This window comes from Atractosteus spatula (assembly GCF_055471065.1).
Source record: "Atractosteus spatula isolate fAtrSpa1 chromosome 24 unlocalized genomic scaffold, fAtrSpa1.hap1 SUPER_24_unloc_1, whole genome shotgun sequence".
In the NCBI taxonomy this organism is placed as follows: Eukaryota; Metazoa; Chordata; class Actinopteri; order Semionotiformes; family Lepisosteidae; genus Atractosteus; species Atractosteus spatula.
In genome coordinates this window covers 868084-888636 of record NW_028296641.1, presented here as the reverse complement: position 1 = coordinate 888636, position 20553 = coordinate 868084, and the positions used below count along the sequence as shown (strand labels likewise).

General features: G+C 56.4%; 2 protein-coding genes across 5 annotated transcripts; both read right to left on the bottom strand.

The window, feature by feature from the left end:
• Window positions 1-209: 209 nt before the first annotated feature.
• On the bottom strand, window positions 210-7199 carry mus81 (MUS81 structure-specific endonuclease subunit). 4 transcript variants are annotated; one of them, XM_088909026.1, is made up of 16 exons: window positions 5594-7199; window positions 5389-5518; window positions 5057-5160; window positions 4840-4947; window positions 4639-4719; window positions 4398-4486; window positions 4118-4270; window positions 3181-3378; window positions 2763-2890; window positions 2562-2674; window positions 2329-2445; window positions 2132-2227; window positions 1901-2032; window positions 1644-1747; window positions 707-790; window positions 210-588 (listed from the first exon to the last, which is right to left on the bottom strand). In XM_088909026.1, exons 1-16 carry the CDS (start codon window positions 5729-5731, stop codon window positions 522-524), a joined length of 1842 nt encoding a protein of 613 aa, XP_088765152.1. In that variant the 5' UTR covers window positions 5732-7199; the 3' UTR covers window positions 210-521. The 4 variants fall into 4 exon arrangements, 3 of the variants coding, with proteins under 3 accessions (XP_088765152.1, XP_088765153.1, XP_088765154.1); XM_088909027.1 differs by having other exon boundaries at window positions 4840-4944; window positions 5594-7180; XM_088909028.1 differs by having other exon boundaries at window positions 3181-3375; window positions 5594-7150.
• A 2121-nt stretch (window positions 7200-9320) lies between these two features.
• Window positions 9321-16226, bottom strand: ovol1b (ovo-like zinc finger 1b). Its single transcript, XM_088909042.1, has 4 exons — window positions 15756-16226; window positions 12708-12913; window positions 11433-11622; window positions 9321-10943 (listed from the first exon to the last, which is right to left on the bottom strand). The coding sequence occupies exons 1-4, from the start codon at window positions 15853-15855 to the stop codon at window positions 10645-10647; spliced, it is 795 nt and encodes a 264-aa protein (XP_088765168.1). The 5' UTR covers window positions 15856-16226; the 3' UTR covers window positions 9321-10644.
• Window positions 16227-20553: the final 4327 nt, after the last annotated feature.

Below are 20553 nucleotides of genomic sequence, written 5' to 3'. Positions count from 1 at the left end.
GAGATCGGGACACCCTGGACCGGATCAGTGATCTGGAGAGGGGAGATCGAGACACCCTGGACCGGATCAGTGATCTGGAGCCAAGGGAGCTGGGTTCTCCAGCTTGGCATGTCTATGCCTGTCCAGGCTGTGAGCTGCGTGCTGGTGGTGGCGTGGTTACTGCCCGGGTCACCTCTGCCCCTCCAGCCTCCTCACACAGACTCACGGCTGACAGGAAACATCTTTATTCTTTCCAGCACAGGAAGCACAACACTGTCCAGAAGAGACCCCATGATTCTGTCCTGCAGTTCCAACGGGTGGGGGGGGTCAGAGAGCAGAGGTTGCTGACCCCAACAGGCTGCCGTGCCCGTCCCTCCTCCTCCTCCGCTGGCAGAGCCATGGCTGTGGCTCCTGAGCTGCCCTCCTGCCTCCGGCTGGCGGGATGGGGGCAGAGGAGCGCCCACCCTCATGCCCAGGCCTCCTGGCGGTGCCGAGGTCAGGGGTCAGCCGTGTCCATCTCTCCCCGGGGGCCCCCAGCCCCTCTAGGGCAGGGGCCCGGGCGTGCAGTACAGTTGGCACACTGTGCGGCTCAGCACGGGGCCCAGATTCCTGGAGACAGAGAGACGGGTCACTGCGCCGGCTGTGCAGACAGGGCAAGGCCGGCCCCCTGCTCTCTAGCGCCCCCTGTAGGCGGCTGGCCGCTCCCACGCGGGCGGGCAGGCCTCACCTCTGCAGTTTGCCGTATCGGATGGAGGACAGCAGTCTCTCCCTCTCCTGCTCAGTGGCGCAGCTGTCGTAGGCCTGCAGCAGACTAGCGAGAGGCGGGAGAGAGGTCAGACACGCAGGCCCAGGCTGGACTGTCTCCTGTCTCCCACTCAACCCTCACAAGCCCCTGTGATGCTAAATCATTCTGAGCAAACAGCACCACCTAGTGGCAGTGAAGGAGAAATCCAATATCACCCCTAAACAGAAAGGTACAAAGTATTACGGCAGTGATTTCTGACAGATAGACAACATACTGTACACCTGCTCACAGGTCTGTATATACCGTACATACTGTACACCTGCTCAACATACTGTACACCTGCTCACAGGTGTGTATATACCGTACATACTGTACACCTGCTCAACATACTGTACACCTGCTCACAGGTCTGTATATACCGTACATACTGTACACCTGCTCAACATACTGTACACCTGCTCACAGGTCTGTATATACCGTACATACTGTACACCTGCTCAACATACTGTACACCTGCTCACAGGTCTGTATATACCGTACATACTGTACACCTGCTCAACATACTGTACACCTGCTCACAGGTCTGTATATACCGTACATACTGTACACCTGCTCACAGGTGTGTATATACCGTACATACTGTACACCTGCTCAACATACTGTACACCTGCTCACAGTGCTGTACATTCCGTACACCTGCTCAACATAGTTCACCTGTTTACAGTGCTGTAGATACTGCACACCTGCTCACAGTAGATAGATAGGTAGACTTTATTGATCCCGAAGGGAAACTGATGTAGATAGTGATACAGATGTATAATTGATACAGACAGTGCTGTAGATACTGCACACCTGCTCACAGTGCTGTAGATACTGCACACCTGCTCACAGTGCTGTAGATACTGCAGATACTGCATACCTGCTCACAGTGCTGTACTGCTCGAGAATTGCTGCAGCCTTGTCTCCAGAGATGCCACTGATCTGCATTAGCTGTCGAGCAAAGACTTCCTTCACCGTCTGAGCCTGAGAGGAAACAGAGGAGAGATACAGTACTGTACCGGATTGGTACAGTACAGAACATAGGAGAGAGAGAGACAGTACTGTACTGGACCAGAACACAGAGAAGAGAAATACAGTCTTGTGCTGGACCAGAACCAGGGCAGAGAGAGACAGTACCTTGTTCTTCACAGCTCCCTGGTTGAAGTCGGTGAAGGTGAGAAGGGAGCAGGGGGGTGTCGGCGAGGGGGGGGGCTGTGGGGGCAGGACACCCCAGTCCTCGTCCCCGGAGCGACTCTGCAGGGTGCGGTTCTGGACAGAGAGACAAACAGGCAACAGCCCTTCAGCACACACTGCCTGACCGGAGAGAGGCTAACCTGGAGTCGCACCTCCACCCCTGTCGGTCCGTACCGCGTAGATCCGCTGCAAGAACCGGGTCATGACCGTGAGGTAGGCAGCAGACTCTCGGACATCCTGCGTGCGCTTCACGAAAAACCCATCCACAACCTGGAGGGAGGAGAGCGAGAGGAGGGGAGAGAGGGGAGAGAGGGGAGTGTTGTCGATGGCCTGTCTCAGAGTGTGTGCGTGTGTGTGCGCGCGCGCTGTACCTGTGTGTTGACGATGGCCTGGCTCAGAGTGCTCTCTGGGAGGCTCAGGTGAGTTGCAGATCGATAATTCTCCACCAGGTATATCGGCTTCCTCAGCCCACAGCGCTTGAGCCGGAACTGGGCAGGGAGAGAACGTGACAGGGAGTCTGAGAGCAGGGACTCCCCAGAGAGGAGGACACAGGTATCGGGGCGCAGGGCGGAGAGAGGGATACAGGTATCGGGGCGCAGGGTACCTTCTGCTCCCGGAAGCGGCCGTCGATGATGCTCCCACACAAGTCGTCCATTCTCTTTCGCTCCACGATGTAATCCAGCACCAGCTCTCGTGCTGGGGGGGCGCGCAGCTGACCTGGCAGGGCGGGGTGGACCCCCACACACAGTCACACAAATGAATAAACAGCATTTACACCCCTGACCCCCGACCCCCGACCCCTCACCTGGCACAAAGTCCACCCTCTGCCTGGCCACCCACAGGAAGTCGCCCACGTGGAGCTTCCGGACGTCAAACTGCACCCCGTTCCTGCGCAGCTCCGACACCAACTCCTGCTTCCGGGCGCTGGAGCCGCTGGGAGAGAGAGGGGGGCCTGCTACACAACACTGCACAACACAGACACAGCTGCGCAACACTGCGCCACAAACTACACAGACACAGCTGCGCAACACTGCACAACAAGCAACGCAACAACACTGCACAACACAGACAGCTACACAACACAGACACAGCTGCGCAACACTGCACCACAAACTATACAGACGCAGCTGCGCAACACTGCACAACACAGCAACACAAAAACACTGCACTACACAAACACAGCACGCTGCCGCTCTATGGCTGCATTCCTCGCTGCCCTGTACCCTGTGGTCTCGATGAAGTCCACACACAGCAGGATCTCGAAGGTCCCGGGCAGCAGTGTGACCTCCGGCGTGGGGTCACTGCTCCCACCCCATGAGGCCTTCGAGCTCCCCGAGGCCTGGCTGTTTCCTGCGCTGGAGAGCCCAGGATCCTCTGCCCCTGTCCGGGCCGGCAGGGCAACCGCAGGCTCCTCCTCACTGCTGGAGACAAGACGGAAATGACTGGAGAGGTCCAGCCTTCTGAGGCCACACCTTCACCCCTCCGCCTGGCCTGCAGAGACTTGCAGCGTCTTGATTCTGATCTGCTTTGTTCAGAGTTTTGACAGGTGTGCGAAGCCAGGAGCAGCAGAGTCCTGACCAAAGGTTGTTATTTATCAGTGTGAGTATTTATCTGTGTAGCTTAATGATTAACTGCCACAGACAGGCGCGCAGGAAACATAACCACAGAGACCAGCGTGCAGGAACCACAGAGACCAGTGTGCGGGAACCACAGAGACCAGTGTGCAGCGCACTGTGACCAGCGTGCAGGAACCACACAGACCAGCGTGCAGCGCACTGTGACCAGTGTGCAGGAACCACAGAGACCAGCATGCAGGAACCACAGAGACCAGTGCGCAGCGCACTGTGACCAGCGTGCAGGAACCACAGAGACCAGCGTGCAGGAACCACAGAGACCAGCGTGCAGCGCACTGTGACCAGTGTGCAGGAACCACAGAGACCAGCGTGCAGGAACCACAGAGACCAGCGTGCAGGAACCACAGAGACCAGCGTGCAGCGCACTGTGACCAGTGTGCAGCGCACTGTGACCAGTGTGCAGGAACCACAGAGACCAGCGTGCAGGAACCACAGAGACCAGCGTGCAGGAACCACAGAGACCAGCGTGCAGCGCACTGTGACCAGCGTGCAGGAACCACAGAGACCAGCGCCTGCAGGGCCTCACCACTCAGTTTGCGTCTCCCCCAACTGCGGCTCTTCCTCGCCCTCCTCCTCCGTCAGGTCCACTGTCTGGGACCCCTGAGCCCCATCTTTCAGGGGGGATCCCCGCTTCTCCAGCCTCTCCGCCAGCTCCCTGCCCTTCTCAGTCAGGGAGTACCTGGACACAGATGTGACAAGTGTACCAACATAAAAAAGGGATCATGCAGCCCCAGACCAGCCCTGTCCGTCCACACAGAGACCAGACCAGCAGACCTGTCCGTCCACACAGAGACATGATGACTCACCTGGCTGGAGAGTGTGTCTTGAGCAGCAGGTCTTTCTGGATCAGTGTGCTGACCGATGACCAGGCTGTGTACTTGCTGCCTGGTTCCGGCTGCAGACAGCAGTGAAGCAGCAGAGAGAAGGAGCAGACAGCAGGTTTAACCTCACCGGAAGAAAACAGAGCTGCGACCAAGAGTGGGAGAGAGCTATGGGACACACACTCACACAGACACACTCACACTAATTCACACACGCTCACTATACCAGAGTGAAGGACTTGTCACACAAAGGCTGGGCCTCCCTCTGCAGCTCCGACTTCAGCATGAAACCGCAGCTGCCTGCAGCCTGAGAGGGACAGAAGGGCAACAGAGGGACAGGCGTCAGCTCCGGCAGCAGACTGAGTGCAGGGCGAGTACACTGCGAGCAGGGGGCGAGTACACCGTGAGCAGGGGGCGAGTACAGTACCTGGCTGTGCCGGTACAGCGCCACCAGCACTGCGTATCCTCCAGAGCCCTTCTGCGGGACGTACTCCCTGGCCCTCCTCCCCCCTCCACCCGCCGGCTGCCTCTGCTTCTGAAACAAAGGAGAGCAGAGGTGTGATCTCAGCAGTGACCTGGACCTGGGCCCTTCAGAGCTCCTCACTGCGCTGTGGCCCAGCCCGAGAACAGCAGGACACACTCACCCTGGGAGACACCTGGGGGCGCTCCGGGGGGGGCTCTGCGCTCCTGTTGCGTCGCGGGGGGGGCGCGTCATCCTCCGGGAGACAGTGGATGGGGGCGTCCGGACCTGCAAGAGGAAAGACTGTCCCTGAGGGAGAGGAGGAGGAGAAGGGATCCAGACAGGGGCGCCCCGTCACCGTGGGAACGCCACACCGCATCCCGTCACAGTGGGAACGCCACACCGCGCCCCCTCGCCTCTCTCTCCATCCACAACTTCATTCTATCTTCCAGAACAGGCGGGGAACAGTGGGGGACAGTCGGGGGGCTCACACTGGCGGCCGGGACGCCGCCTCACCGTGCTCGGAGTAGTACTGCTCCAGGCGCTCGTCCAGGATCCGGCAGATCCCGTCTCCGAAGTGCTGCAGGATCTTGGCCTCCTTGCCGTTCCTCAGAGGGAGGGGGTACTTCCTCAGGGAGCCGATGGCCTGGGGGAGGCGAGCGCGCTGTTACCCCGGGGGCAGAGCGAAGGGCCGCGTCTGCCCCAGCGTCCTGCCCCTCACCTTCTGGTAGGTGAACTGCGTGCGCTGCCCCCTCTCCGCCGCAGAGTCGCGCAGCTCTGTCAGCCAGCGCAGGAACAGCGGGTTCGGGCACCCCGGCACAGCGCGCTTCCTGCCGAACTGCACCTGGCCTGACGCCATCGCCTCCTCGAACCCTGGACCCCGTCAGACTGCAGCTCCTCGAACCCTGGACCCTGTCAGACTGGAGCTCCTCGAACCCAGGACCCCGTCAGACTGGAGCTCCTCGAACCCTGGACACTGTCAGACTGCAGCTCCTCGAACCCTGCACCCCGTCAGACTGGAGCTCCTCGAAACCCGATCCCTGTCAGACTGGAGCTCCTCGAACCCTGCACCCCGTCAGACTGGAGCTCCTCGAACCCTGCACCCCGTCAGACTGCAGCTCCTCGAACCCTGCACCCCGTCAGACTGGAGCTCCTCGAACCCTGCACCCCGTCAGACTGGAGCTCCTCGAACCCTGCACCCCGTCAGACTGCAGCTCCTCGAACCCTGCACCCCGTCAGACTGCAGCTCCTCGAACCCTGCACCCCGTCAGACTGCAGCTCCTCGAACCCCGGTCCCCGTCAGACTGGAGCTCCTCGAACCCTGCACCCCGTCAGACTGCAGCTCCTCGAACCCCGGTCCCCGTCAGACTGGAGCTCCTCGAACCCCGGTCCCCGTCAGACTGGAGCTCCTCGAACCCTGCACCCCGTCAGACTGGAGCTCCTCGAACCCCGGTCCCCGTCAGACTGGAGCTCCTCGAACCCTGCACCCCGTCAGACTGCAGCTCCTCGAACCCCGGTCCCCGTCAGACTGGAGCTCCTCGAACCCTGCACCACGTCAGACTGGAGCTCCTCGAACCCTGCACCACGTCAGACTGCAGCTCCTCGAACCCCGGTCCCCGTCAGACTGGAGCTCCTCGAACCCTGCACCACGTCAGACTGCAGCTCCTCGAACCCTGCACCCCGTCAGACTGGAGCTCCTCGAACCCCGGTCCCCGTCAGACTGCAGCTCCTCGAACCCTGCACCCCGTCAGACTGGAGCTCCTCGAACCCCGGTCCCCGTCAGACTGCAGCTCCTCGAACCCTGCACACTGTCAGACTGCAGCTCCTCGAACCCCGGTCCCCGTCAGACTGGAGCTCCTCGAACCCTGCACCCCGTCAGACTGCAGCTCCTCGAACCCTGCACCCCGTCAGACTGGAGCTCCTCGAACCCCGGTCCCCGTCAGACTGCAGCTCCTCGAACCCTGCACCCCGTCAGACTGCAGCTCCTCGAACCCCGGTCCCCGTCAGACTGGAGCTCCTCGAACCCTGCACCCCGTCAGACTGCAGCTCCTCGAACCCCGGTCCCCGGACCCTGCCGGACCTCCACAGCGGGGGGGGACACACGGCGCTCTGAGCCGCAGCTGTGCCGCGGCGTGACAGAAACACGACAGAGACACCGAGCCGGGCAGCAGTCACGCCGCGCAGCGCTCCGGACTGCAGCTGCAGGGCTCCCTTTGCCCCGGAGATACCCCAGCGAGCCTGAAAGCTGCCCCACCAACACCAGCACCACTAGTCTTTCTTGCTCCCCGAAACCGCTCCGCTATTCAAACGCTTCCGGCTGCAGCCGAGCGACCACAGAGTTCAGGCTGGAGCTAGAGCGATCGAGAGGCCTTGAGAAAGAGCGCAGCGCCGCCTTGTGATCATAGTGCGCTTAGCCGCGCCCTGCCGTGACAGCACTAAGCAGGCTGGTGTTCACACCTCTTGCCCATAACCGACTCTCTGCGCTGCCTGCTATGAGAGTAGATACGGTGTCTAACTAGAGGACACGCACGCACAGGGTGTTTCTAGGTATTACTCCTGCTAACAGCTCCGTCAGTAACAGCAGAACAACAAACGGACAACAACAGCTGAGCTGATGGAATGAACGCTAGAGCCAGGAGTTAACTCTGTCCTGCCCAGAGACTTGCAATGGGTAGTGTGTATGTTGTGTTTGTGTACTCGTAGTGCATGTGGCCTGTGTGTTCAGAGTGTGTTGGTGCTGTGAGGTGTGGTGTGTGCCTGGAGCGTGAGCAGTACTTGTGCTGAGTGCACACAGGGTGTGGTGTGTGTATGTGTTGTGTTTTTTGCAGTGTGTGTGCTATGTGTGTTTAGTGTGTTGTGCTATACTGTGTGGTGCAGTGTGAACAGTACAGTCACTGGGCATTCAGAAGTATACAGAATGGATGTGTGTGTAGTTGTGAGTGTGTGGTGTGTGAATTTTGAGTGGTGTGTGAGAGTGGGTGTGTGTGTGAGAGGTTGTGTGTGCGCAGTTGAAGGTGTGTGTGTGCAGTTGACAGTGTGTGTTTGAGGGCGTGTGCAGTTGAGGGTGTGTGTGTGCAGTGCAGTGTGTGCAGTTGTGGGTGTGTATGTGTGGTTCAGTGTGTGTGTGCGCGCGCAGTTGAGGGTGTGTGTGTGTGTGTGTGCAGTCGAGGGTGTGTGTGCGGTTCACTGTGTGTGTGTGCAGTCAAGGGTGTGTGTGTGTGCAGTCGAGGGTGTGTGTGCGGTTCAGTGTGTGTGTGCAGTTGAGGGTGTGTGTGCGCGGTTCACTGTGTGTGTGTGTAGTTGAGGGTGTGTGTGCGTGTGTGTGTGCAGTCGAGGGTGTGTGTGAGTGTGCGTGTGCAGTCGAGCGTGTGTGTGCGGTTCACTGTGTGTGTGTGAGTGTGCGTGTGAGAGAGTGTGTGTGAGTGAGAGAGTGTGTGAGTGTGTGTGTGTGCGTGCGGTTCACTGTGTGTGTGTGAGTGTGTGTGCGGTTCACTGTGTGTGTGAGTGAGAGTGTGAGTGTGTGTGTGTGAGTGTGTGTATGAGAGAGTGTGTGTGAGTGAGAGAGTGTGTGAGTGTGTGTGTGTGCGGTTCACTGTGTGTGTGTGTGAGTGAGAGTGTGAGTGTGTGTGTGTGCGGTTCACTGTGTGTGTGTGTGAGTGTGTGAGTGAGAGAGTGTGTGTGAGTGAGAGAGTGTGTGTGTGTGCGGTTCACTGTGTGTGTGTGTGTGTGTGAGTGAGAGTGTGAGTGTGTGTGTGTGCGTGTGTGAGAGAGTGTGTGAGTGTGTGTGAGTGTGTGTGTGTGTGCGGTTCACTGTGTGAGTGAGAGAGTGTGTGTGGGTGAGAGAGTGTGTGAGTGTGTGTGTGTGCGGTTCACTGTGTGTGTGTGAGTGTGTGTGTGTGTGCGGTTCACTGTGTGTGTGTGTGTGTGTGTGAGAGTGTGTGAGTGAGAGAGTGTGTGAGTGAGAGTGTGAGTGTGTGTGCGTGTGTGAGTGCGTGTGTGAGAGAGTGTGTGAGTGCGTGTGTGAGAGAGTGTGTGTGTGCGTGTGTGAGAGAGTGTGTGAGTGCGTGTGTGAGAGAGTGTGTGTGTGCGTGTGTGAGAGAGTGTGTGAGTGCGTGTGTGAGAGAGTGTGTGAGAGAGTGTGTGTGTGCGTGTGTGAGAGAGTGTGTGAGTGTCACTGTACCCTGTTTCATCCCTCTGTATCCAGCAGGATTCTGTTAGAGCACCAGGAGGGAAGGGAAGACGTTGGGCAGCTCGCTCTGAATTCCCTGGGCAAGACGGAGCACGCCTCAGGAATCCGCTACTCTCGGGAACAGTTAGAGGAGCTGGGATCAGGTCTCTCTGCTTCTGTTCCCTTCTCCATTTCTACCCCTCTCTCCCTCCCTCCCCATCTCCTGGAATACGACAGTAGTGAGCAATGAATAAAAACTGAGAGTAAACACGTGGAAGGACTGGCCAGGGCCCTGGACCCCTCTTTAATATTGTACAGCTCTGTCTGCCCCCCACTCCCGCTGCCCCGCCCCAGCCACCCACCCACGCCTCTGAGCACAGTGCTTTGCACAAATCCACACATAGAAAAACAGCACCACCTTCCCATTCCTGGTAAACACATTTCACCTTGATAAATAAGGAATATACACTTTCCAGGGAATATCTGAATTACTGCCATCGTTTTTCAACTGTACAAAACATTACACATAAAACTCCAATAAAAATACAGTGTTGTCAATAAGACTCCCATTGCACAGCAATCTAATCCACTCCAGGATCTGCAGTGTTATCAGCCAGACTCCTCGTGCACAGCAGTCTAATCCACTCCAGGTTTTACCACCATTGTTCAAAACGCACGTAGAAGCAACTATATTCTCTGTAAAACATGGCATGGTTCACACTGCTTTGCACAGGGAGTCTTGGAAAGAATAATGTTTTTTTTTGTTCAGAATAATTATTACTTCTTTTTCTGCTACCACATGCATCAAAGCAGAAAGCTTGAACAACAGGATCTCTGGGATATATTCTATATGGCACCAGAAAACTGAGCAGGTTTCTGCATTTCAGGTTTTATCTGCTACAGTTGATCCCACTGCTGCCACCACAGTGACTCCTGCTGCTACAGCGACAGCCGGGTTTGCTGCTACTCCCCAGCCTGAGGTCCCCGAGGTCCAGCCACAGTTCAGTTCAGCATTTCCCTCTGGAGGCTCAGAGGGATCTCAAGGAAGCATTAACTTCTCCCGGTATCTCCAGAGTCGCTGCAGTCGGGTAGAATCGCAGACTCATGGAGCCCCCAACTCAGACAAATCCAGCCCTCTGCCAGGAGTCAAGAACACAGCATTGCTCTGCCCTAGGTCACCCAGGGCTCTTTCGGGGGACAGGGACCCCTGTATCTGCACGGCGCCGACTCAGACACAGCAATTCCACACAGGGCAGGCACAGCATACAAGACACTTTCATTTAAAAACAAATAAAAACATTTCCCGTGCCCACTTCCAGTCCCAGTCTCGGGATCTGTTCTGTACTGAATGGATCGCAGTATCTAGTGTGACAGACAGCCGGCTCCGCTGACGCTCAGGGCCTGGGCTGGGGTGACTCTCTCCCCCCTCGAGTTTCGGGTGGTGTTTGAGCTTCTGTGGCCGCGGAGCTCGGAGCCAGAGGGCGAGGACGCGGGGAGCAGCGGCCTTCACCTTCCAGCAGGACAGAGCCGGGAGCAGCATCCGGGCGGGTCCGTCGGAGCGAGAGGCGTCCTGCCCGGAGGCTGGGGCTCCCCCCCGGCCGCGCTCAGGGCTGCGGCTCGTCGTCGCTCTGCAGGGGCGAGCCGCAGTGCAGGCCGCCCGCCAGCCTCTTGGCGGTGGTCTTGCGCAGCAGCGGGCTGTGGGGGTGCGCGTCGTGCAGGTGCTGCAGCAGGGAGTCCTGCGTGGAGGCGGTGTAGCCGCAGTCCTCGCACACGTACAGCTTGCTGCGCCGCTCCTTGTAGGCGTACTGCTGGGTGACGCCATGGATCTTCTTCATGTGGGACTCCAGCGAGCAGCGCTGCGTGAACGCCTTCTCACACTGGCTGCACTTATAGGGCCGGACGCCTGGGGAAGAGGGAGCAGACGTTAGATCCCACTGCCCCAGCCAGAGATCCCACTGCCCCAGCCAGTATAGTGAGGTAGTGCTGTCCAGTGTGTGTTGTGTGTGTGTCCCAGTGGAGCGAGGTAGTGCTGTCCAGTGTGTGTCCCAGTGGAGTGAGGTAGTGCTGTCCAGTGTGTGTTGTGTGGGTGTCCCAGTGGAGTGAGGTAGTGCTGTCCAGTGTGTGTCCCAGTGGAGCGAGGTAGTGCTGTCCAGTGTGTGTCCCAGTGGAGTGAGGTAGTGCTGTCCAGTGTGTGTTGTGTGTGTGTCCCAGTGGAGTGAGGTAGTGCTGTCCAGTGTGTGTTGTGTGTGTGTCCCAGTGGAGTGAGGTAGTGCTGTCCAGTGTGTGTTGTGTGTGTGTCCCAGTGGAGTGAGGTAGTGCTGTCCAGTGTGTGTTGTGTGTGTGTCCCAATGGAGCGAGGTAGTGCTGTCCAGTGTGTGCTGCCCGGGCTCACCTGTGTGTGTGCGGACATGTCTCTTCAGGTCGAAGGTGTCGTTGAAACCCTTCCCACAATAATTGCACAGGTGTCTCTTGCTGTCGTTGTGACACTTCATGTGTCGATTCAGCATCCGTTGAAACTGAAAGCTCTTCTGACACACCTGACAGGTGAAGAGCTCACCTGAGGGCGGCTCACCTGTTGTCACCTGGCAGAGAGAGAGGGGTTCATACAGACACACTGACTGGACACTCCAGTACATGAACACCGCACTGAGAGAGAGAGGGGTTCATACACACACACTGACTGGACACTCCAGTACATGAACACTGCACTGAGAGAGAGAGAGAGGGGTTCATACAGACACACTGACTGGACACTCCAGTACATGAACACTGCACTGAGAGAGAGAGGGGTTCATACAGACACACTGACTGGACACTCCAGTACATGAACACTGCACTGAGAGAGAGAGGGGTTCATACACACACACTGACTGGACACTCCAGTACATGAACACTGCACTGAGAGAGAGAGGGGTTCATACAGACACACTGACTGGACACTCCAGTACATGAACACTGCACTGAGAGAGAGAGAGAGGGGTTCATACAGACACACTAACTGGACACTCCAGTACATGAACACTGCACTGAGAGAGAGAGGGGTTAATACAGACACACTGACTGGACACTCCAGTACATGAACACTGCCCTGAGAGAGAGAGGGGTTCATACAGACACACTAACTGGACACTCCAGTACATGAACACTGCCCTGAGAGAGAGAGGGGTTAATACAGACACACTGACTGGACACTCCAGTACATGAACACTGCACTGAGAGAGAGAGGGGTTCATACATACACACTGACTGGACACTCCAGTACATTAACACCGCACTGAGAGAGAGAGGGGTTCATACAGACACACTGACTGGACACTCCAGTACATGAACACTGCACTGAGAGAGAGAGAGAGGGGTTCATACAGACACACTGACTGGACACTCCAGTACATGAACACTGCCCTGAGAGAGAGAGGGGTTCATACAGACACACTGACTGGACACTCCAGTACATTACCACTGCACTGAGAGAGAAAGAGGGGTTAATACACACACACTGACTGGACACTCCAGTACATGAACACTGCACTGAGAGAGAGGGGTTCATACAGACACACTGACTGGACACTCCAGTACATGAACACTGCACTGAGAGAGAGGGGTTCATAGAGACACACTGACTGACTGGACACTGGAGAAGGGTGCTGGTCACTATCCTTCTGCTTACCTTCATTTTGGACCGCACATAGGTGGTCTTCTTCAAGCAGCTGCCATTGACCTCTGAACTCTGACCTGTGCCCTGCGCTGTGCAGGACGGCAGCTCGGCGGCATGTGGCAGTGCAGGGGTGTGGGGGGGGCGCGTGGACAGGCACAGGGCCGACTCCGCTGGGCTGGCCTCCGACTCCTCCAAGCAGGCAGAGACGCCCAGTGAAACTGTGGAGACACACAGGGTCAGACACAGCTGCTGCAGTGGCAGGGGGCTTCAACTGCAGACTCCACCAGCTCCTTCTGAGGGACAGACAGTCCCAGACACAGGCAGTGTCCAGGACAGACATGAGGAGCACAGCTCAGCGCAGTATGAGGGAGTACAGTACCCTGGAGCACAGTACAGAGGAGCACAGCTCAGCGCAGTATGAGGGAGTATGGTACCCTGGAGCACAGTAAAGCTCAGCACAGTACAGCTCAGTACAGTTTGTGGAAGTACAGTACAACAGAGTACAGTATACTATGGGGGAGTACTACACAGTACAGTAGAGTACAGTACAGTGTGGGGAGTACCACACAGTACAGTAGAGTACAGTACAGTATGGGGAGTACAGTAAAGTACAATATACTATGGGGGAGTACTACACAGTACAGTAGAGTACAGTGCAGTACAGTATGGGGAGTACCACACAGTACAGTAGAGTACAGTACAGTACAGTAGAGTACAGTGCAGTACAGTATACTATGGGGGAGTACTACACAGTACGGTAGAGTACAGTGCAGTACAGTATGGGGAGTACCACACAGTACAGTAGAGTACAGTATACTATGGGGGAGTACTACACAGTACAGTAGAGTACAGTCCAGTCCAGTACACAGCGGGTGAGGCTGTGCTGACAGAGTGGGGGAAAGGGGGGGCTCCTTGTAGGAGGCTGGTTGCTTTATTTACCCCCCTCCCCCGTTAGCAATCCAGGGTGGGGCAGCACTATTGTCCCTTTGTTGACGTGAGAGAGTCAGTTTACTGCAGCTCTGCAGGTCAGACCTGCTGAGCCAGAGCTACCAGCTGCATAGCAGTTCTGCACAGCTACACAACACAGCACAGACACACATCATAGCACAGCTACACAACACAGCATAGCTACACAGTACAGCTACACAACACAGCACAGACACACAACACAGCATAGCTACACAGTACAGCTACACAACACAGCACAGACACACATCATAGCACAGCTACACAACACAGCATAGCTACACAGTACAGCTACACAACACAGACACACATCATAGCACAGCTACACAACACAGCACAGACACAAAACACACTGCAGAAGCACAGCACAGACACACAGTACAGCTACACAACACAGCACAGCTACACAGCAAAGACACAAAACACACTGCAGAAACACAGCAAAGCTCCACAACACAGCACAGCTACACAGCACAGACACAAAACACACTGCAGAAACAGCACAGCTCCACAACACAGCACAGCTCCACAACAGACTCCAGAAACACAGTACAGTTACACAACACACCACAGACACACAGCACAGCTACATAACATACTATAAACACATGACACACCACACTATAAACACACAGCACAGCTACACAACACAGTGCCTTGCAGTACAGTGTGGTTGTCCAACACTACAGTACACCATAGTCCTCACTACTCTTTCTGATTAATAATGAGCTTGTGCAGGCTGTCACAGTGCGTTTATCACCTCTACAGTTGTAGCTAGAAAACAAGAGGGAATTTGTTTGTTGACAAAGCCCGCAGTAAATCAGACGATTTGCAAATCCTCTTGCAAATGACCAGATCTTGTCATACAGTGTGTAACGGTACAGAACACACAACTCTACAGACAACACACACAGCCCTGCAGACAACACAAGCTGTGGGATCTACTGTATAAAGTATAACACACTGTGTTAAACTGTGGTATATACTGTAGTACACTATAACACACTGTAGTAAACAGTGTACTGTACCACGCTGCAGTAAACTGTGGTATATTCAGCAATGCACTATGACATACTGTAGTAATCTGTTTTCTAACTGTGGTACACTATAACACACTGTAATAAACTGCGGTATAAACACACCAACAATGTAGGAAACTGCGACAAGCTATAATACACTAGCTCAAAACAACGAAGAAAACAGCCGCAATGTCGCCCACCCCCCCTGCTTTGAGTCCGGGGTCAGAGACACCCGCCTGGCCGAACCGAGCCCGCGCGCGGTCGGAACCGGGGGAACGCGAGACAGAGGAGCAGGGAGCCGGCAGGAGCCCTGCGCCCGGCGCAATCTGCACCCTGGTGTTTGCTAAGGGAGGCTCGCTCTCCGAGCCCGTTATGTCCCTATAGCGTTTACACTATAAACATTAACCAGCCGGGACTCCTGCGCTGGGAACAATGGGGCTGAGTGCCGGGGGGGCGGCCGTGCGCCCCCTCTGCGGTGGCGGGTTTCCTTATCAAGGTGTGTTACCGTGTAGTTCAGGTGTTTCTGCGCGCCGCGGTGACGCACACAGCCCCCCCCATCTCCCGCCCGGGTGCTCAAGGAAGTCGCTGTAAATAACTTTGGAAAAGTGATCAGGAATCGAGAAAGAAGCGGGCCTTCGCCTAGTCACTCACAACCGCTCGCTTCGGAGTCAACAGTCTTTCTCACATCGAATCATACAATCGTATTGCCCCTGAAACAACTGCTGGCGTAAAAGCTGGCGAATACGTCTAAAAACACCCGGTAGCTGGATCTCGGCAGTAAAGCTTAGGTACAGCTATCGCATTCCGTTAGGTGAGCTTCTGTTAAAGTGTGGCTGGTGAAGTCCCAGCCGCACACACGCCGCGCAACGCCGAAGGGAGCTGTTTGGTCAAATCGTCCGGAAAAACGACGTGTAAATCCGTTTGCTCGGACGCGACTGCGTCTCAAAACCCGAAGGCAGCGGCGCTCAGCTCCCCGGCTCTCCAGGAGGAAGTGTCCCGGGTCTGAAGGTCGCACCGCCGGCTCGCGGGGGCGCGGGGGCTCGTGTCGGGGCAGGAGGGGTTTCGGGGAGCTCACCCGGGATGTAGATCTCCCCCCGCTCGTCGTCGGGCAGGTCGCTCCAGTTCCTCTTGCCCGGGGAGACGCAGGGCTTCTTGACGAGAAAGGCTCTGGGCATGTTGAGGTAACGTTTCCGTCTGTGCCCTCTCCGTCCCTCGCTGGCGCCGCCAGGTGAAAGCGATCCCACCTAACCTGCCCGGGTGAGACAGGGCGAGGGAGCCGGACGCAAGAGAAACTTTTCTTCAGAAGAGAAATCTTCTCCGACTTCTCCCTCTGCTTGTGCGTTCGGGTCGTGCGCTGCTTCGCGTTTGTTCTCTGCTCGTCCGCCGTCTCTGCAAAGAGTTTCAAAGCAGCGAAATCTCCAGCCAGCCCCTTTGTTATGAGAAAAGAGACCGAAACGCAGCACCTGGGACCGGCGAGCGGAGAGGCGGGCTGCCTGTTACCTGCTCGCTAACGGAGCGCAGGGCGGCAGGGAGCCTATTGAAAAGCACAGGCAGCTGCCGGCAGGTAAAATTCGCCAGGAACGAAGGCGGTATGGCGCATGCGTCCAGAAATAACGGTGACAACCTCCTATTTGAGTTACCTGTCGGACCGGTTTGTCACAGTGCTGGGAGAGAGAGAGGGGGGGGAGGAGGAGGAGAAGGAGGAAACGGGCCTTTAAATTGAAAACGAACAAAAAACCTCAGGTGCCGACTGGTTTGGTAGGTGTCCTCGCCCACACTGCGCACCCACAACTCTGCTGTCTCCCCCCCCCCAGAATGCCCGCGGGACTGAGCGCCTCTCGGTGTGTCTGTACGCGGTCCTGCGTGTCCGTGTGCGGCGCTGCAGCCTCTCGGACTCGGACTCTCCCTGCGGGGGGACCTGTTGATCAGTATGTCTGTCCAGCTGTCCGGCAGCCTGCAGCGTGGCTGTCCCGTCTACCAGACCCAGGGGACTTTAATGCCGTGTGTCGCTGGCTGGGCTCTCTCAGCCATCCAGCCCCTGTCCCTGTGTCTGGGGGTGAGTGAGTGAGTGAGTGAGTGAGTGAGTGTCAGCAACGGTCTCTCAATCCACAGGAACTAGTACAGGTGAACAGAGACCAAAGGAAATGTTTCGGCTGTGGAGCCTTCTTCTTGGGGAGCACTGTACCCCCCGAACGTTCCCGAGATCCTCCGGCGCCTCACACAGGGGCGTGCCTCTCCCCGAGTCTGCATTCCAGCCTGTCCCTCCCGGAGAGAAAGGAAACGAATAACAAGCCAGGCTGATTGTGTCGATTAACAGCACAGCACAGCGCAGCACAGCGCAGGACGGGTGGACCAGGGCAGCCAGCCTGATACTGGCTACCAGTACAGCTTTACTGGTGAGAGACACCTGGTCCAGTCTTGTTAGACCGGGTGGACAGCTGGTCCGGTGGTTCAGGTCCAGTCGGACTGGGAGGACAGCTGGTCCGCTTGTTCTGGTCCAGTCTTAGAGCGGGAGGACAGCTGGTCCAGTGGTTCAGGTCCAGTCGGACTGGGAGGACAGCTGGTCCAGTTGTTCTGGTCCAGTCTTGTTAGACCGGGTGGACAGCTGGTCCAGTGGTTCAGGTCCAGTCGGACTGGGAGGACAGCTGGTCCAGTTGTTCTGGTCCAGTCTTGTTAGACTGGGAGGACAGCGGGTCTGGTGGTTCAGGTCCAGTCGGACTGGGAGGACAGCTGGTCTGGTGGTTCTGTTGGACACACGCACTGATTTGCAGGTAGTCGGGTGGAGACGCCTGTCTGGGCTCCTGAAGGGGGGCTGGGGGCTCGTTAGTGTGACAATGGGGATTTCGAAGGGGAGTGTGAACAGAGAGACTCAGGGGAGCCAGTGAGAGCGCAGTCCGACTACAGTCCAGCACCCCAGGAAACCCAACCACCCCAGGACTGCGCCCCAGTGCAGTTTGGGTCGGGCCTCAGCCCCAGTGCAGTATGGACTAGGCCGGGCTTCAGCACCAGGGCGGGGCGCACCGGATCAGAACAGTGAATCCAGCTGCTAGCGGACTGACATCACTGACAAAATGCAGGTCAGAGGTCAGAGGTCGGGGAAGTGGAAACACGCTAGGAGCAGCGAGGGGAGGGTTCGAGGCCCTACAGGACAAACAAGGACAGTGGCTGGAATCAGTCCCAACCTCTGGCTCGAACCCGGAATCCCGCAGGCCTGGATAGCACTGGGGGTTCTTCCTCCTGCTGCTCCTGTCACTCTCTCCTCCTCTCTCCTCTCTCCTCTCTCCTCTCTGTATTCAGTACAGTTCAGTTCAAGGTGCTTTATTGGCATGACCGGTGAGTACGATAAGCGTTGCCAAAGCAAAACAAATACAATTAACATAAACAACAATCTACAGACATTTACAATAAAGACACAGCCATGAGATATTTTCATATAGACACATGGAGCATTACTGGGAGACAGACTCACTGTTCCTCAGGCTGGGACAGGAGATCACACACTGGGCTACCAGTTCCACTGAGTTCCCTCCTCCCTCTCCCAGTAGGATGGGGACCCGTTGTGATTCTGGCAGGTGTGGGAATTCTGGGATTAGCTGTGTAAATTTGGGCAAGAATGTTTGTCCAATCCCAGAGTATCTGTCACAGTGCAGTAGGAAGCGCACCTCTGTCTCTGTTTCTCCCCGCTGGCAGTGGGAGGACAGCCTGTCCTCTCTGGGCAGCCAGGTCTGCCTGTGTCCAGGCTCTCTTATCTCTCTCCTCCTGCTGCTGCTCCTGTCTCTCTCTCCGAGTCCCCGGTGCAGCCGGTTGGACTGGCCCTGCCGCAGGATCATTCCGAGACTGACACCTGTCAGAGCCGCCCGTCCACTCGTGTTACCTGCATGCCTCAGCGCCCTGCCCACCTGTGGAATGACTCTCCGTTTCCGAGAAACCCCTTCCATTCCCTCTGCCGAGCCTGAACCTGCCCAAGCACATTCCCCCGTCCCGGCGTTCCGGCTCTTCGGACACGGCTGGGCTCTGGGGTGAAGCTGTGGCTTTTAAGTGTCCCCATGGCAGCGCAGGTCGACAGCATTTGGCTGCATCTTCACATCTTACTGGCCAGACGAACGAAGCTCGAGGGGTTAGTGTCTGTCACAGAAGTCCCAGGAAGTCAGGCCCTGCTGTTACTGTTGATATCACTACTGGTGTCACGACCGATATCACAACTGAAATCACTACTGGTGTCACGACCGATATCACTACCGAAATCACTAATGTTATTACTGTTGATATCACTACTGAAATCACTACTGCTGCTGTTACTGTTGATATCACTACTGGTGTCACGACCGATATCACTACTAATATCACTACTGCTGGTGTCACGACCGATATCACTACTAATATCACTACTGCTGTTGTTAATGTTGATATCACTACTGGTGTCAGGACCGATATCACTACTGCTGCTGTTACTGCAGTGTCCAGCAGAGTCCAGCTGTGTCTCCAGAGTGCTGCAGGACCGCTGGTGCAGCCTGAGAGGTGCCTCACAGTCATGGAGAGAGGGTGCAGTGGGAGCGGTGGGTGCAGACACTACTGCTGCTGTTACTGTTGAGTAGGTGGTGTGACAGGCATGTGGAGAGAACAGTCAGGGCAGTTTGGGCAGAGCGAGTCCTCTGTTCTCTCCTTCTCTGCCCCATCTTTCTCTCCTGCTACCCCTCTCCCCTGCCTGTGGTCACTGAGCCTGTCCTCTCTGAGCAGCCAGGTCTGCCTGTGTCCAGTGTCTGTGTCCAGGCTGTGGTCACTGAGCCTGTCCTCTCTGGACAGCCAGGTCTGCCTGTGTCCAGTGTCTGTGTCCAGACTGTTGTCACTGAGCCTGTCCTCTCTGAGCAGCCAAGTCTGCCTGTGTCCAGTGTCTGTGTCCAGGCTGTGGTCACTGAGCCTGTCCTCTCTGAGCAGCCAGGTCTGCCTGTGTCCACTGTCTATGTCGAGGCTGAGGTCACTGAACCTGTACTTCATCAGGGTCTGTTTGCCCTTGCTGTATCTAACCTGGCTAGGTTCCTGGGCAGTGAGTGTTGTCATTGCATTTGTGTTATAGTTGTGTGTGTGTCCCAGTGTTATTTGTCTTGTGCTGTGATGTGCTTGAGTCTGAGTTGTGGTGCTCTAGCAGTGCTGTCCTGAGGCTGGTTGTGTGTTGTGTATTGTGCTGTGATGTGCTTGAGTCTGAGTTGTGGTGCTCTAGCAGTGCTGTCCTGAGGCTGGTTGTGTGTTGTGTATTGTGCTGTGATGTGCTTGAGTCTGAGTTGTGGTGCTCTAGCAGTGCTGTCCTGAGGCTGGTTGTGTGTTGTGTGAATTGTGCTGTGATGTGGTGGAGTCTGGGTTGTGGTGCTCTAGCAGTGCTGTCCTGAGGCTGGTTGTGTGTTGTGTATTGTGCTGTGATGTGCTTGAGTCTGAGTTGTGGTGCTCTAGCAGTGCTGTCCTGAGGCTGGTTGTGTGTTGTGTGTATTGTGCTGTGATGTGGTGGAGTCTGGGTTGTGGTGCTCTAGCAGTGCTGTCCTGAGGCTGGCTGGTGTCGGTGTGGCTCAGGACAGTGAGCCTCAGGACCAGCTGGCTCAGGGGGCTCTGTTTTGGGCTCAGCTCTTGGCTCAGCAGGGCCTTGTGGTGAAAGGAGTTCTGATCTGGTTTTGAGGTGGGAGGTGTATTTCATTGCTCTCTTCACCATGTGTGAGTGCACAGTGGGTACTGGCCTAACCCAGCTTGCAGGATTCTGACAGCCCAGCATGGGGACTGAGACCAGGACAGCTCAGCTCTTCCTGTGTGCTGTGACAGCTTCCTTATCTCTGGGCTTCCTATGCAAATCCTCTGGGATATTTTCCGGCTGGCAGAACAACATTAGC